Below are 16,482 nucleotides of genomic sequence, written 5' to 3' on the forward strand. Positions count from 1 at the left end.
AGCTTTATCTTAAATTAGCTTATCTTTTTTGGTGTTAAGGTCCTATACAAACTATTCAAGATGATTGTAAACAAAATACCTTTGAAATTGTACAATACAATTTCATATATTGAATATATTGCAATCGAAACACAAAGACTTAAAAATTAAATTACCTACTCAGGGTCCGACATAATGGTTCCTTAAAACGTGCCTTGTCCTAGTCCTGCTACATGTTTAAACAAGAGTGAAACTGATTAAACAAATGACCAATCACAGGTGGGAAGACAAAAGTCATTGCCCCGCCCTCAAAGTGTCAAAAGTCAACTCGAGGAGCGAGCGAGTGTTGAGTAGTCACGCGAGCGCTCATTTGCAGTTGTGCGCGCTAGGCAGCAGGGCCTTGCGCTAGTATTCATTTCCACCCCTAAATACTGTTTCGCGCGCTCGCGGTGTACAAATGCGCGCTCGCGGTGTACAAATGCGCTCGCGGCTGCACAGATGCGCTCTCGCGGGTGTACAGATGCGCTCTCGCGGGTGCACAAATGCGCTCTCGCGTTGCTATTTTCCTCTCGTGGGTCTGTTTTGCGCGCTTGGGTTTATTCGCGTGCTCGTGGTTTTCGTGCGCGCGACTTTTGACTTCATTTAAACGCCATAACGCCTGCCCTCCCACGCTCCCCCTTCCCGTGGGAGTATAAAAGGAGGAGCGTGGAAGACGACAGAGGGCCAGGCCTGGATTCTATGTCATGGGTTTTTTATGTTTTATTATATGTGTGCGTTCTATGAGTAAAACCATAAAACGCATGCAACCCATAGAGACGCGTCACGGCAACGCCTCGCCGACTGATAATGAAAAATAAACGGATATTTTCCGACTTTTGAGCCGTTCTTTACTATACACATGGTCATGTTATTATAAGTCAAATTTATTTAGTTTTATTGACCACAAATATCATTAATATTTGTCTGAAAGGGGCACTTTTGATTTATTTTGAAAAAGGGCAGTGGCTCGAGCACCCAAAGCTCTGCACGTGCCTGGTGTGCAGCATAAGAAAGTTGAGAAATAACGCTGAAATGAAAAATCACAGACATGTAGGGCCTACTCCTTTCACTTCCTGCCCGAAATGCTGTGATGTGTATAAATTCTGATTGAAATATAGTGCAATAAGCCTTTACTTATTTTACATATTGCACATGCATTTATCAGTAGAATGTGAATCTGAATTTAATCAGTATATGAAATCAATACAACTGCACATGATTAGATGGTAAATTCAGCAGTCACACAACTGTGCGGTTGACATAAAGCACTAAAGACCAGCAAAGCTAAAAGGCTGATTTAAGCTTCTTCTTTTGTTCTCGGAAGTGGGTAGGCTACATTTGAAACTGAGATTGCAGCTGCAATTAATAGAGCGAAACAATTTTATACGAACAGAAACTGAGAGGCCTTTTCTGAGCCGTGGGTTTAGCAGGTGAATAGGTTACTATTTTAACTATCCGCAGTATTTTCCCAGTTGATTGATCACCGTAAACCGTTAAGACATTTTGTGTTGTAAGTTTTTTGAAATGTTATCTTTAAACAGTGTGGTGATATCTGGTATTTATCTCAGGTCCTGATTAACTCTTAGAATACAATGGTAATGATTGCAGCTGAGTTAATCAATAATCAGTCAATATTTGAACAAATTCATGCTTACCCTTTGTATGGTTGGTTGACCTTGGCCTTGTAAGATAACTAAAATGCTCTTTCTATTATTATAGAACTGCTGTTACAAGCTGAAGTAAGATTCGAACAATACTTTTGTCTTTATAAAATAAAAATGTATTTATACAAAAGATAAAAGCACTAGTTAAACAACGATTAATATTTGTAGCAAAATGACAAAAAGTTACAGATTAAAATAGCCTACTCTAGCTTTTCCAATCTCAGTCCTGCATGAGTGGAATGATACAGGGGCTAATTACCTTGTATGCAGTTCGAAGCAATAGATGTAAAAAATAACTCATTCTCAAATGAGTATTTCAAGTAAAAGAATGCAGCAGAGCAGTTCGAGGAGAATTTTGTAAAGAACCAGTCTTCACAAGGTTACACCTATCAATCAAATCAAAAGATGCACATCAAAGAGACAAATAACAGAGGTAAATACAGAATCTAGTTCATTGGTCTCTATGCAGTTCCAGACGAACTAAACCTGCTGACCAGCTGACTTGTGTCAGTCGATGGCAGTTTCTTCAAATCTTGCCAGTTTTGGATGTTCTATCTTCCCTTTTTTCCTCGTGGCTCGGGGTTTTGTCTCATGTATGTGTGTGTGTGTATCTGGAAGTGTATTTGTAAGTTCACAATACCTTTTAATATTTATATTATGATTTTCTCTTACAACAGGTGAAGTAGCTTTTATAATTGGAATTTGTCTATTTAAACGTGCAGTATGCAACTTTTGGCCACTAGGGGTCACTCATTCAAAATAATAACAACTGACGTACTTTGATGACGTCGGGAAAGTGCGTGGGCTCATGGGAGTTGTTGTCATTATTGCCACTGTCAACCAGCGAATTTGGCATCTCCAGCAGAAAACATGTTCACTGACAAGGTAATTGATTGTTATATTACATCTCTATTATTGTTAAGTTTAGTTACGGCTTTTCACTTTATGTAATGTCAATCTAATGAAATAGCAGCAAGCTACCGTTACTTAACAAACTTATCAGTAACGTTAGATAATGTGCGAGACAGAATGTTGTGCGGGCGGTCGCTATGCCAACATACCTATAAGTTGGTTGACATATTAACCGCGCATCATAATTTGAGTTACTCAAATTATAGATATATTGACATGGCATCCGCGATTGTCGAACATTCTGTAAATCAACTGTTCAATAAGGAAATAAATTTCAATTTAGTTTATCATTACCAACATAAAACATAGTAAATGAGAGAACCAGCACCAGCAATACGTTGTTCATTGGAACACGCGCTGTCGCTTCCCACGTTCATCAATCATTCTAATAAACATTTATTTTGGAACTCAGAGATATATGAATACGTAGATCATTATTAAATCAATATTATATGTAGCTAGTATTAACATATGATAAAAGTGACGGTCACCTTATATTAATTGACCAAGATAGTGGCATATTACCTTATGAAGCTAACGTTACCTTCTCCAGCTACATATAAAACCAATAATAGCTAGTCCATCTGCGTTTTACACATGACATCATCGTGTCACCAAATATACGGATAGAAATATACTTTTGAATCAGTTTTAAAAAGTCTCCGTTTCAGTCTCCAAAAACACAGAATCCGCCTGTTTGAAAAGCCGATACAATACAAAATGTATACGTATTCAGCTAAACGCGTCTCAATGTGGTCAAGATCGCTATGCAATATGCAAACATACAGCATGTTATGATTATATGATTATTATGTTAGCTGAATGGTTACTTAAATGACCTGTTTATTAAAACGAAAGCGAGATCAGCTGCAGTCCGAGCTTGTCACGAAGATTTCGCCATCTTTCAAAGGCTTCTCCAAGGTTTACACGTCTCTTGCTTCTTCTACTGTCCCAAAATCTTCTCGGGTCATTTTTTTTCACCCCTTACGTTTGCGCTTTGTTGAGCTGGCAGAACGTACAGGCAAAGAGTAGTCATGATCCATTATCATACAGACTTTTTTATACGGGTGTTCCCCTTATACTGTCTGTCAGTGTTCCTCTTTGAGTTTGGCGGTTCCGCCGAGTTCCGCAGGAAGCAAGACGCAAACGTGGATATGACGTGAAAGACTGGCGACATAACGGAAATAAAGACACGGTCCGTGTCTTCGAATTAAAATATTAATTTCTCTGGATTTAGAAGTTAATTGGAACTGTCGGGATAATGTAAACACACAACTTTAAAAAATATATAACATAGATATAGTGATCTTTTATATTTTTAATGCTGAAACATTACATATTGTGCCTTTAAATATGCACTCATGAAGCCAGCTCAACATTCATGTTTCATTTTGACACATTAGAGATGGTTTTTACACTGGGAATTTTGGATGGCTCTTTTATGAGTTCAAAATACTGTCGACTGCCAGAAACAAAAATACCTTGGCCTGTTGAAGAAATTGCGTTACAGAAATGATGTGAATTCAGTAACACTTTAGAATAATGGTCCGTTATTAATAGATAACTATGCAGGACTGATGCGTAGCACTCCATTAACACTTTAGCTACTACTGTTAACTAATATAGAAACAAGCTGAACTAATCAGTAAGTAATATTGAATTCGGGACTAAGATAGTATTTTTAGAATAATGATCCGTTTTTAAGTGTCACCACTTTCTTTTGCTCATTTTAGGACTGTTTAGAGATCCTAACAAAACTGTTCACACATTAATATCCTAACTGCTTATGTTTCTGTGGCTAACATTAGTTTTATCACACTTTCACCATCAGCTTGTGATGTTGTGAAGACAGGGCAGTGATCAGGCAGATTTCTGCAGTTTCAGGAAGGACTGCACAGATGGTTAGTAGATTAACGTCAGACTCGTATACTTGAATCGATTCAAAAGTTACATAGCAAATCCATTTATTTACCATTGACGTCTATAATAGTAACTCACGGTAGCCTTGCATTCAAAACTCCTGAGAACATCTGTTTATTTCATGTACATTTTAAGAAAAACTGCAATTGACCCTGAAATGTTAAGCTAGTTTATCCTTCATCGTCGCAAGAAATTGCATGGCATTAAGACTCTTTACGCATCTGTTAGATCGGCAACAAAAGCGAGTGCTTTACTAGTTTAAAAGCAATCAACAGACGAACACAACAGACGTCGCAGAACCGCTTTCATTCGGTTTGTGGTCAGCAAACAGTTAAATACATGACAGGCACAGCCATAGCCTCAGGACATCCTTTCTTTGCAAACAAAGACATTCACTCTTTTTTAAAATACAATTACACGGTACATCATACAAAACAAAAGCCAACAAAACTCCTAGAAATGTACAAACCATAAACATACAAAAGACAGCTGGGCAATTACAGTTCAGATAATTCATATTGTGCTATGAGTTTGCACAACGTGTGTCCATTGGTTTATTACATGAGTGCAAATAGGCGTATGTCTCTACAGACGAGGAGCTTTCGTAAGTGACCGAACTGTGACCGTTCCTCATCTGCGGTTCTTATCTGACCAGATGAAAGGTCAGCCAGTACATGAACACCGGCTGTGCCGCAGCGATGGCCATGGTCAGGTACATTCGCAGCTGGTTTTTGGCTCCCCGCACTAACCGTCCCTCTGCAGCGGCCTCAGACAGGATCTTTAACCGCAGTGTCCGAATCTGTCAGCGAAACAGAAAGAAGATCAGGAGATGTCTAACAGAACTTCAGATCAGGGCGGTTGCATGAAGTACAGGTTAAAGACAAAGGTCTAATTTGATAGATTGATTACAAAATTTGAGCTCATTCGGACCACACAGGCCAGCCTTCGCTCCCCACGTGCATCAATGAGCCTTGGCCGCCCATGACCCTGTGGCCGGTTCTCCACTGTTCCTTCCTTGGAGCACTTTTGATAGATACTGACCACTGCAGACCGGGAACAGCCCACAAGAGCTGCAGTTTTGGAGATGCTCTGACCCAGTCGTCTAGCCGTCACAATTTGGCCAAACTCGCTCAAAACCTTACACTTGCCTATTTTTCCTGCTTCTAACACATCAACATTGAGGACAAAGTGTTCACCCACTAACAGGTGATGAAGAGATCAGTGTTATTCCGTTCACCGGTCATAATGTTATGCCTAATCGGTGTATATGCCATATTAGTGAATTCAGACAGCAATAGATGTTATAGAAATTTAGAAGCACTGTCTTTTTTATATGAACATGGGTTGCAAAAGATGGAAAGGAAAAGTGCTAAAAAATTGAGAAATATTATTGCTATGTAAAGCAGCAGTTCTCTATGTGAATATATAGTAAAGTGTAATGTATTCCTGTGATCAAAGCTGAATTTATCATCATTACTCCAGTCTTCAGTGTCACATGATCCTTCACTAATCACTCTCAGATGAGGATTTGATGATCAAGAAACATTTATGATTATTATCAGTGTTAAAAGCAGTTCATCTTTTTGTGGAAACAGTGAAAGCTTTCATTTTTCAGGATTTTGTGATTAATACACATTTGTGATATTATAAATGTCTTTACTGTCAGTTTTGATCAATGTAATTCATCACTGCTGAACAGGGTTTCTGCAGGTTTTTATGGAGATCAACTTAAGATCTTTTTAAGACCAATTCAAGAACGTACGGAATAAATTGGCGGGAACACAACACGTCACTATGTTCTCTAAATGTAAACGTCTAAGAGTTTTATTAGTGAGACTTTAAAGTTTGAGAATACAATTTCTAACAGATCTACATCACTTTTTAATTCATTTGACAAAAAAAGTTAAAGTTTGAGATATAACATTTTTGGAAATCGTGTCAAACTGATTATAAGATTAAAACAAAATATCTGCCAATGGGTTCATAAAAATAAACGTAATACCAATGCAAGTAATTGTCATACCCAATGAGATATTTGTTTTTGTTTTAATCACAAAAACAAAGTTCCTGAGGAAGAACAGCATTTTTGCAGTGCATGCGATTCATTTCAGGGCCCTATGAAATATGTTTAAGGCATTTTTTGTTTATAGCGTGTGTTTTAATTTTTGTGGACTTTAAATTTGACTGACTTTCATTCATCTTCAGAACACAAATGGAGATGTTTAAAAAAATGGGAAAGATTTCTGTCCCTCCACTGACGGTCTAAGCAGCTTCCACTGACGCTTTCAGAAAGTTCATAAAGAGATCGTAAAACTGATCCATTTGGATCAAGCGTTTATTCCAAATATTCTGAAGAGACTCGATGACTTTATATGATGAAGGAAAGTCATGATGGGTTTGGAATGATTTTTGGTGAACATTTTTTTCATCATTTTTTGGTGAACTCCTTTTGATTTATTCATCCAAAATGTGACAAATTCTGGTGACATTCAGTAAATCCAATTTTTATGAATGGATTCTGCCTTTCCATCCATGACTTCTGCGTCATAGCGCCCTATTTTCCACTTCCTGTTTTGTTTCTTCTGGAGAGTGTGTGGCGGCGCTTGATAGCTGCGGGCCGGAGCCTTGCTCCAAACAATATTTCACTGCAGTGTACTTGTACATTTGAAATGACAAATAAACTTCTATCTATCTAATTTAATGCCACGAATTTAAGACTTTCGACATTTTTAATGCCTCAAATTGTGGAAGGTCAAGTATTAATTTCTTGTAAAAATAAAATCAGGTTGCAGGCCACATATAAATGTCTTTTTGATCAGGCAAGTCAAAAATGTCATGCTTTTTTGTTTTACTTTCCAATTTGCTAGAAAAAGTCTGATATGCAAAATTATTATATATTTTTTTACTGCTTTTCTAAAGTAAAACTGCATCAGATCATGGGACACAACAGAAGCACGACCTCAGGGCGCTTGACCTTCAGTACAACGATGAATATACCACTTGTATAAAACACAAGCCATGTCTCGATACACACCGTAAAGACAAATATAGAGACGCAGCACCACAGCAGTGTGAGGTAATATCCTGTCCGGCCAAACAGAAGTCCTGCCACAACTCCCACAATCATCCTGAGGACACAAACAGGAATTACATACAATTAAATATTAAATGCAAACTAATCTCATTTCACCTCATGTTTCAGTTGCATTTGAATTTGTAGCAAAAAATGCAAATATACATTTACATACATATTCTATATATATTTATTTATTTATTTATTTTTAATATGCAAATATTACCCAATAGCACCACCTAGAGGCCAAAGCACCAGCAGCTACAGTACTGTGATATTGACAGATACAGAGATATTGTGGTGTAAAACAAAGACTAACCAATGGCCTCACCCAACATATTTGTATCCAGAAAAGGCCACCAGGTCGATGGTGGTGAGGTCAGTGTTAACGGTTACCAGATAAAGACTGAGGAGCACAGTCAAAACCTCGATAATGAGCCACACCATCGCCGAGCTGGCCTGAATGCCCAGAATCTCTGGAGAAAACCTGAAAACAAGAAAAGAGACGCAAAATCAGGAGGAGAAAAAACATTTATGAGGCCGAGAACAATGAGGAAAAGAGCAGTCCGGACAACAATTGCAGGAAGTTCCGTTTGCTGATCATCAGCTCAGCGTCTTCCCTCTGAAACTCCTGCCGCATTAAACCAGTTCCTCTCAAGCCAACACATCTGAAGCGTCAGGAGATGGTAAAAACACAAACTGAGACGTGATCGTTTGGACTGTGTAGTGGACAACACATTCCAGGGCCCAGTTTATGGCCAGGCTTGCTGTTTGATTGGATCTTATTGGACTAGCAGAAACTAAATGTCCAATGCCATCAGATAAAGATGCTCAGACAACAGCCAGACAACACTCTTTTGTTCTAAACCTACTCTACACACACACACACACATACACACACACACAGAACCTACCCAATACAGGAAACATTCTGCATTTTTATATATAAAAAAAACATAATTTAGTGGGGATCACTGGCTGGTGATCTCAGGTTTATATTACATTGTGGGGACACTTGGTGCTCACACACTCTCACACACACTTTTATTTGGATCTGAAAGGCATTACAAAGAAAACAAGATCTTATACTCTGGCAATACTCATTGACAAGATGACAGATCTACAAATCATGGCTCACATACTTCTACAAGTCCTTTCATTTATAATACTTAATAGATTTTATTTATAACACACTTTTTATTCTGAGGAATATCAAAGTGCAACAATGGAAAAGGGAAAAAGAATAAAAAGTTAAAAAATAAGAATACAAAATAATAAGTTTTATTTATATAGCTCCTTTCCCATACTCAAGGTCGCTATACACAAATAATAATAATAAGTTTTATTTATATAGTAGTTACTTAGCACATTAAGGAAAAACAAAAATAAAAGCTGAAACAGAGCAATATTTTGCAAGCCCTTTTGCCTCACACACATCACACACACACCTTTAATTTGAAGATTTAAATATAATATTGTGCTATAACAAAGAATAATAAGTTAGTGTATAAATTAGTTAAGTAAGAATCCCCTGTGTAATGTTGTGTAGCCAAAACACTGCATTTTTAAGGTGAAATGTAACTTATCAGCTAAAATGCTATCAGTAAGTAAAAAATTCCTCAGTTGTTGAAGATCTTTTTAAGGGCTCAACCTGGAAAATCTTAGCTTGCGCAATATTTACATATTTAGCTTGGTATAATCATTACATTCCCACACTTGAACCCTGCCAGTAACTGCAGTAGATAAGCGGAGCGCGGCTCTTACCGGTTCTGTGTGCCCAGAGCCAATCCTGCAACCAGCACATATGTGATGAAACCCATCACTGAGAAACAAACACACAGACAGACCACATCATTTCCATGACTGTACACGTTCCCATGGAAATACAATAGGATTATGACTTTTTTAATTGCACATCACTCAAAGATGAATTAAAAAGATGTTATTATAAAATATGGTTGGAGTCATACTGGGAATGTACAGGTCAGGGGCGTTGATATCAAACCGCGGCGCCACTGGTGTATCCTGCTGATAACTCACCTCCCAGTTCTACAGAGAGACAACAACACAGAAACATTCATTCAGAAAGGAAAACAAAAAATAAGTCACCAGAGACTCCAAAGATGACAGAACGCACCTTTAAAGTCCATGTGATCTCATGGTCATGCGTATAAATAGTACGAGTTTGCAATCTCGTGGAATGTATACGCCAAAATGAGTTTTGGCGTGCGTATGGTACGCACTTTATGGCGTGCATATGACACGCTCTTGGGTAGGTTTAGGGTGGTGGGGTGGGCGGTTCGTATGTATAATACGCCATTAAGTGCGTATAATATGCACGCGAAAAACCGCGTACCATAAGCACGCCAAAACTCATTTTGGCGTATACATTCCACGAGATTGCAAACTCGTACTATTTATATGCATTTTCGTGAGATCCGTCTCACACATACATAATATACGCGTATGTGTGGTGTGTGTGTGTGTGTGTGTGCGCGCACCCGGCCACAAAACCGTGAATAAAATCATTGTTGAATGAAATCATTGTTAAATAAAATTGTGCGTCTCACGGGTATATCTGAGGTAAATCATCCATTTTTCTTTTTTCCCAAGAATCTTCAGGATATTAAGATTGTGTTCCATGAAGTTATTTTGTTCCCATACCATAAATATATCAATACATGTATTATATACGTAGTAATATGCATTACTAAGGACTTCACACACTCTCCTCACACACACACACACTCTCTCTCAATCTCTCTCACACACACACACTCTCTCTCAATCTCTCTCTCACACACACACTCTCTCTCACAGACTCTCTCTCTCTCTCTCTCTCTCACACACATACTCTCTCTCTCAATCTCTCTCTCACACACACACACATCTCTCTCTCTCACACACACAGACACTCTCTCTCTCTCTCTCTCTCTCTCTCTCTCTCTCTCTCACACACACACACACTCTCTCTCACACACACACATACTCCCTCTCTCAATCTCTCTCACACACACACACTCTCTCTCACACACACACACACACACATCTCTCTCTCTCACACACACACACACACACACATCTCTCTCTCTCACACACACAGACACACACTCTCTCTCTCTCTCTCTCACACACACACACACTCTCTCTCACACACACACATACTCCCTCTCTCAATCTCTCTCACACACACACACTCTCTCTCACACACACACACACATCTCTCTCTCTCACACACACAGACACACTCTCTCTCTCTCTCACACACACTCTCACTCTCTCACACACACACACACACACTCACTCTCTCTCTCTCACACACTCACTCTCTCTCACACTCTCTCACACACTCACACACTCACACACTCACACTCACACACTCTCTCACAATCTCACACACTCTCTCACACTCTCTCACACTCTCTCACACTCTCTCACACTCTCACGCTCTCTCACACTCTCACACGCTCTCACACTCTCTCACACTCTCTCACACTCTCTCACACTCTCACACACTCTCTCACACTCTCTCACACTCTCTCACACTCTCTCACACACGCACTCACACGCACTCACACGCACTCACACGCACTCACACGCACTCACACGCACTCGCACTCGCACTCGCACTCGCACTCGCACTCGCACTCGCACTCGCACTCGCACTCGCACTCGCACTCGCACTCGCACTCGCACTCGCACTCGCACTCGCACTCGCACACGCACACGCTCACGCTCACGCTCACGCTCACGCTCACGCTCACGCTCACGCTCACGCTCACGCTCACGGACCTTGACAGACTGTGCACAGTATATGTCTCTAAAACTTCTCCATTTTAAGTTTCATGGAAGAAAATGAATCAAGGCTTTGGACAAACAGGAATAACTGATAACAGAATTTTTATTTTTAAATGCATTAATTGAATCCAGTAAAAAACACTGACTTGAACAGCCCTTGTGAAAAAGAAGTGTGCTTAATTGTACTAAATATATGAAGTATATTAAAAATATAATGTTATGTTAATGAAAAAAGGCCATTGAAGTTCACTTGAAGAGAGTACACTTTCATGACTATGTATTTAAAGGAATAGTTAACCTAAAAGGGAAAATTATGTAATTAATTATTCACCCTCATGTTGTTTCAAAACCTGTGAGACCCTCATTCAACTTCTGAACACAAATTAAGATATTTTTGATATTTATCTCTGACCCCTCCACAGACAGCAACTCGTCAAATCGTCCATGTGACTCCAGTGGTTCAACCTCGCCGAGAACACTTTTTGTGTGCAAAAAAACGAACAAAAATAACGACTTTATTCAACAATCTCTTCTCTTTCGTGTCAGTCTCCTTCGTGATTCACATAAGCAGCACAACGCATGCATGTGATCATGTGATGGTGCTCGGCCAATCATGAGCCGGCGTTCTGCCTTAGCACCCGGAAGCGCTGCACTGTGTGAATAGCGTAAAAGAGTGACAGGGAAGAGAAGACATTGTTGAATAAAGTCATTATTTTTGTTCGTTTTTTGAGAACAAAAAGTATTCCTGTTGCTTCATAACATTAAGGCTGAACCTCTGGAGTCACATGGACGATTTTAGCGATGTCTTTATGACCTTTCTGGACCATAAAGGTTGCAATGATGTTGCTGTCGATGGAGGGGTCCGAGAGCTCTCAGATTTCATCCGAAATATCTTCATTTGTGTTCTGAAGATGAACGAAGGTCTTACGGGTTTGGAACGACATGAGGGTGAGGAATTAGCGACTTTTGGGTGAACTACCCCTTTAAGTACACTTTTTAAAAAAGCACTTTATAATAAAAACGTAAAAATCTGCCGTATATAAAAGTCTCAAGTATATGTTAAATCATTATGTTTAAATTATCTTTTGTCATGCTCTAAAGAAGTGCACTTGTTTTGATGTGTGGACTAACATACTAATGCAAATGAAGTACTTAAGTTAATATTAAAGTGAATTTGTAACTGTTAATATTAAATTGAATATATTTGACATCTTCTAAATGGATTACTTGCACTACTTTCCGGTAACAGCATTCACACAGATTATTACTACGTTTATGAATTATACTGAAACTGCTGAAATGTTCCTATAAGTATATTTATTTTCCAAATGTGCATATTGAAGAATAATAACCTGCAGCTTTCCAGTGTTTTTCACTTACTGATCATGTTTCATACCTGTTGAGTTTCCATTAATAAATGAATTTGACTGATAAACAGGATTTTCTTGTGTGCTTGTGCTCGTATTCCAGTCGTTTAAACTAGTTTGAATGAATTCTGCCTTGAGGAACTCAAACAGTGTTAAACATATTGAATTAGTCTTAAGCATTAACACACTGACATTAAATCACCAAGAATGTTGCCATAAACAAGTGTTTACATACAATGAAATGATTGTCAATTTAAAAAAATTAACTGACTGATTAAAAAAAATAAAAGTTCAATCTGATATTATTAATCAGAATAACTCTTCTCCTGTCCCTGAAAATGTGCAAGTAATCCACTATAACCTCATCATTACAAATGTGAAATATGTGTGACCTGTGCTGGCAAAATGAGTCAGAATGGACACAGGATAATTATGAGCTACAGTGAGCTCCATTTTGAGGTTTTCACAAAAATTCACTAAGCCCTTGTCTAGCGATCCCAATGCTCCAAATAGGAATTAAACATCTAAAAGTATCTTTATTTGTACATTTTCAGAGAGGAGTTCCTTTCCTTTATCCATGCAAACGATCTCACTCGCTCCGACTGACAGATCCAATGTGTGCGCACAAAGACGCCTCAGACAGTGCGTGATCCCGATACATACATAGACTACACACTATTACAGTATTTCAAAATATCTGTCTTGGCAAGTATTCACTTAAACATCCTCTGTTACGTCTTATGTGGACGTTTGGTTAACCTTTGGGGGAAAACAACGGATGTGTAACATTTCAAGCTGTGCGTGTGTGTGGTTGGTGTGGGTTTTTAGGTGGCCTCTGGAGGGGGGGTGGCCAATACACCTGACACTTGTTGGAAGAAGAATTAAATGTGGCTGAGACGGTTCCTGTGTGTGTGTGTGTGTGTGTGTGTGTGTGTGTGATATATTGGTTTTTCTGTTGAAATAAATGTTTTGTTAAGAATTGACACATCAGGGCCCTCATTTATCAACAGTGCGTAGAAAAGGTTCTATATTTCGTCGTATGACTGAAATTTAGAATGTGTCTAAGTACAAGAAAATCCGTATTTATAAAACGTGCGTACACAGTTCTTACGCACATGAGTAAGCAATCGTTGTTGATAAATCCCACATGTGCGTAAGTGCCATGCTCGTTCACGTTCACAGTCATTAGCATTCAGAAACGTTATATGGTGTTTTATTTTTGAATACTATGCTGTATTATCTACATGCTGTCTGTTTCATTAATATTAATCAAACAATTTTGGTATCATGGAATTTCTTTTTTTTAATATATTTTTCCTATAGATATTTGGTGTTGAATTGTGTATCAAATGCATCATTATTAACAGGGATGTTAAGGTGTGGTTGCTGGTGATTGTTTTGGAAACTTCAGAAAACTTGATTTCTCTCAAAATTGACTTTGCTGACTCTATCGACTGCACACAGGTGTAGCTCTGTCGTTTGTCAAAATAATAACTAATTTTTGACAATTTGCTCATTGCAACTAATTTTGCCAGCACGGTTCCCATTTAAATATATACGAGTTTACCATATAACCATATTTCAGACAATGGGTGCTTCCCAATTCTTATTTGTGCATCCTCGTTTCCTTTCCTAGCTTCCTTAGCTCCACCCCTTCAGGATGTGAGGGAAAGACGGGAGGAAAAGACGTGAGGATGGAGGAATTGAATCAAGTGAAATGATATCAATTCGTCAATTAATGACGACACCGGTGGATTTAGTCGGGATTCTTGAACATTAGAGAACTATTTATATTGTGAGCTTCAGCCTCCACAAAATACCACATTTGTCATTCATTATTACCAGTTATTATTAACAACAAATTCCAGTTATTAACTGCTCTTTATTCGTTGTATAGTATTAGTTTCTATTTGTTTCTTTCATTTTCTTGTGCTTTGATAGGCTATAATTCTGCAACTGTCAGGTGGTTATTTGACAAACATTTGTGTCTTGTACATGTAAACATAATAAAAATAATAATCATTAATAAACTGTGGCACGATGTGAAGGGGGAGGAGAATTAATGCGTGTGTCACGTTCAGTCGATAAAACACTTCCGCAAAGGATACACCTGTGTGTCCTCGATCAAGACTCCTCAGGAAGCTCCTCACTCCTCCATCCTCGCCTCCTCGCAGTGCAATTAGTGAATTGAGATGTCCCACAAGATGGCTGAGCTCCATCGGTTTCCGGGTCATAGGATGGAGGACGGAGGAGCGAGGAAATGAGGAGGGATATTGAGAAGCACCCATTGTTGCATATAAAGATTTACTAAAGTCCTACTTAAGTGTGTCAAAAGCACTCTTAAATTAATTTGACATCATTTTAAACTATGATAATCCTTAATAAAATGCTATAAAGTGTCTGAAAACATTACATTCAGTTATTCTTTTAAAGTATGTATTTCTCATAATAAGAAGGAAGCATTAAAGAGTACATATTTTTCACAAGGGCAATGCATTAAGGGAAGAAAAAAAAAATCAACTTACATCATGCATGTAGGGAAAAACCAGCAGTCCAAGCTTCTTTCCAACATAAACCGTGTCTACTGCAAAATAGTACTTTAACTTAGAGATGGGGAGGAATCGATCCAGCTGTGGACCAGAAAGAGATACACTTTAATCCCCTACAATAAAATAACAGTTCATCAAAATATGAATCAGAGCTGCAGGGTTGATTCTGATCCCTCAACACACAACAGCCTAACCCCTCTGTATGGAAAACAAGATGGGCTTTGTTTCAGCACAGCAAAGAACATCACATGCTCCTCTACAACCCAACAAACACACATCCAGCTCTTGATCATTCACACTCGTCTGACATCGATCACGTACGTTCTTGTCCATCATCTCTTTGCCATGGGAGGCGAGGCTGCTGCCGTAGGCCATGGCGAGGTTAGACATGGGGTCCGAAAGAAAGGCCTGTCCTGGATATTCATCTGGCCCTTTTCCCACGCCGCTGTGCTTGTGTGTGTTCACCCCTGCACTAGTGTCGTCAAATAATGGACTGGGGTCCCCGGGGTCCCCCGAGGGGCCTCGCATCCTAATCTTCGGCTCTGCAACACAAGAATCATATCAAAGTCAGCTATCAACATCCACATGACATAAAACAATGACTGTAGATGTCCATAGCACATAACGTTAGTCCCAACTAGTCAGACAGGCTTGTATGCAAAACATTTAATCTAAAGGGTGATTTCAAATCTGACATGGATAATTCTAATATTTGATTTATTTATTGTATGTAAACAAACAAATAGAGGCAAAAGTGCAAAGAGAAAACAGAGCAATAAAATAGACACTGTCAGGAAATGAAAATAAACATGCCTGAATTTGCTGTCAGGAGAGAGAATTCACATTTATCTGACAAGGTAATACGACTTATAATTAAATGTGGGAATTATTTAGCATTTCTCCGCACATCAAGACACTCAAAAGCCTCTAAATCACAAATTATCACGTACGTAACTTACGCTGTCTGGATCCACTCTGGTTTAAAAACTCCATCTTTGCGCCAAACAAGGTATGTTTACTTAAATAGTAAGGGTATGAAAGACATATATAAATAATTATCAACACATTTAGACGTCTAAGCGAGAAGCTGCCGGTAGTGAAACTAAAATTAGCACAGCACAAAAATAGCAGGAAAACTCGCAGCAGGCATCACTTCCGGGTCACGGATGAGGATTAGCTCA

At 38.8% G+C, this 16,482-nt stretch overlaps 1 protein-coding gene across 2 annotated transcripts; it reads right to left on the reverse strand.

Annotated features, from left to right (window-relative positions):
- Window positions 1-4,529: 4,529 nt before the first annotated feature.
- Window positions 4,530-16,482, reverse strand: yif1b (Yip1 interacting factor homolog B (S. cerevisiae)). Of its 2 annotated transcripts, none has more exons than XM_067419708.1 (8): window positions 16,252-16,482; window positions 15,623-15,843; window positions 15,278-15,382; window positions 9,558-9,636; window positions 9,352-9,409; window positions 7,919-8,074; window positions 7,549-7,642; window positions 4,530-5,313 (listed from the first exon to the last, which is right to left on the reverse strand). In XM_067419708.1, the coding sequence occupies exons 1-8, from the start codon at window positions 16,292-16,294 to the stop codon at window positions 5,158-5,160; spliced, it is 912 nt and encodes a 303-aa protein (XP_067275809.1). In that variant the 5' UTR covers window positions 16,295-16,482; the 3' UTR covers window positions 4,530-5,157. The 2 variants fall into 2 exon arrangements, with proteins under 2 accessions (XP_067275809.1, XP_067275810.1); XM_067419709.1 differs by having other exon boundaries at window positions 16,261-16,481.

The sequence above is a fragment of the Pseudorasbora parva genome, chromosome 16 (genome assembly GCF_024679245.1).
Source record: "Pseudorasbora parva isolate DD20220531a chromosome 16, ASM2467924v1, whole genome shotgun sequence".
In the NCBI taxonomy this organism is placed as follows: domain Eukaryota; kingdom Metazoa; phylum Chordata; class Actinopteri; order Cypriniformes; family Gobionidae; genus Pseudorasbora; species Pseudorasbora parva.

Bases quoted from the DNA above. Each gene is read 5' to 3' on its own strand.
- yif1b (XM_067419708.1), bottom strand. From the start codon at position 16,294: ATGGAGTTTTTAAACCAGAGTGGATCCAGACAGCGTAAGTTAC. The intron at 8,075-9,351 runs GTAAGAGCCGCG...TCTTGTTTTCAG, and splicing joins GCTCTGGGCACACAGAACCG to GTTTTCTCCAGAGATTCTGG. The intron at 5,314-7,548 runs GTGTGTATCGAG...TTTCGCTGACAG, and splicing joins TCTCTATATTTGTCTTTACG to ATTCGGACACTGCGGTTAAA.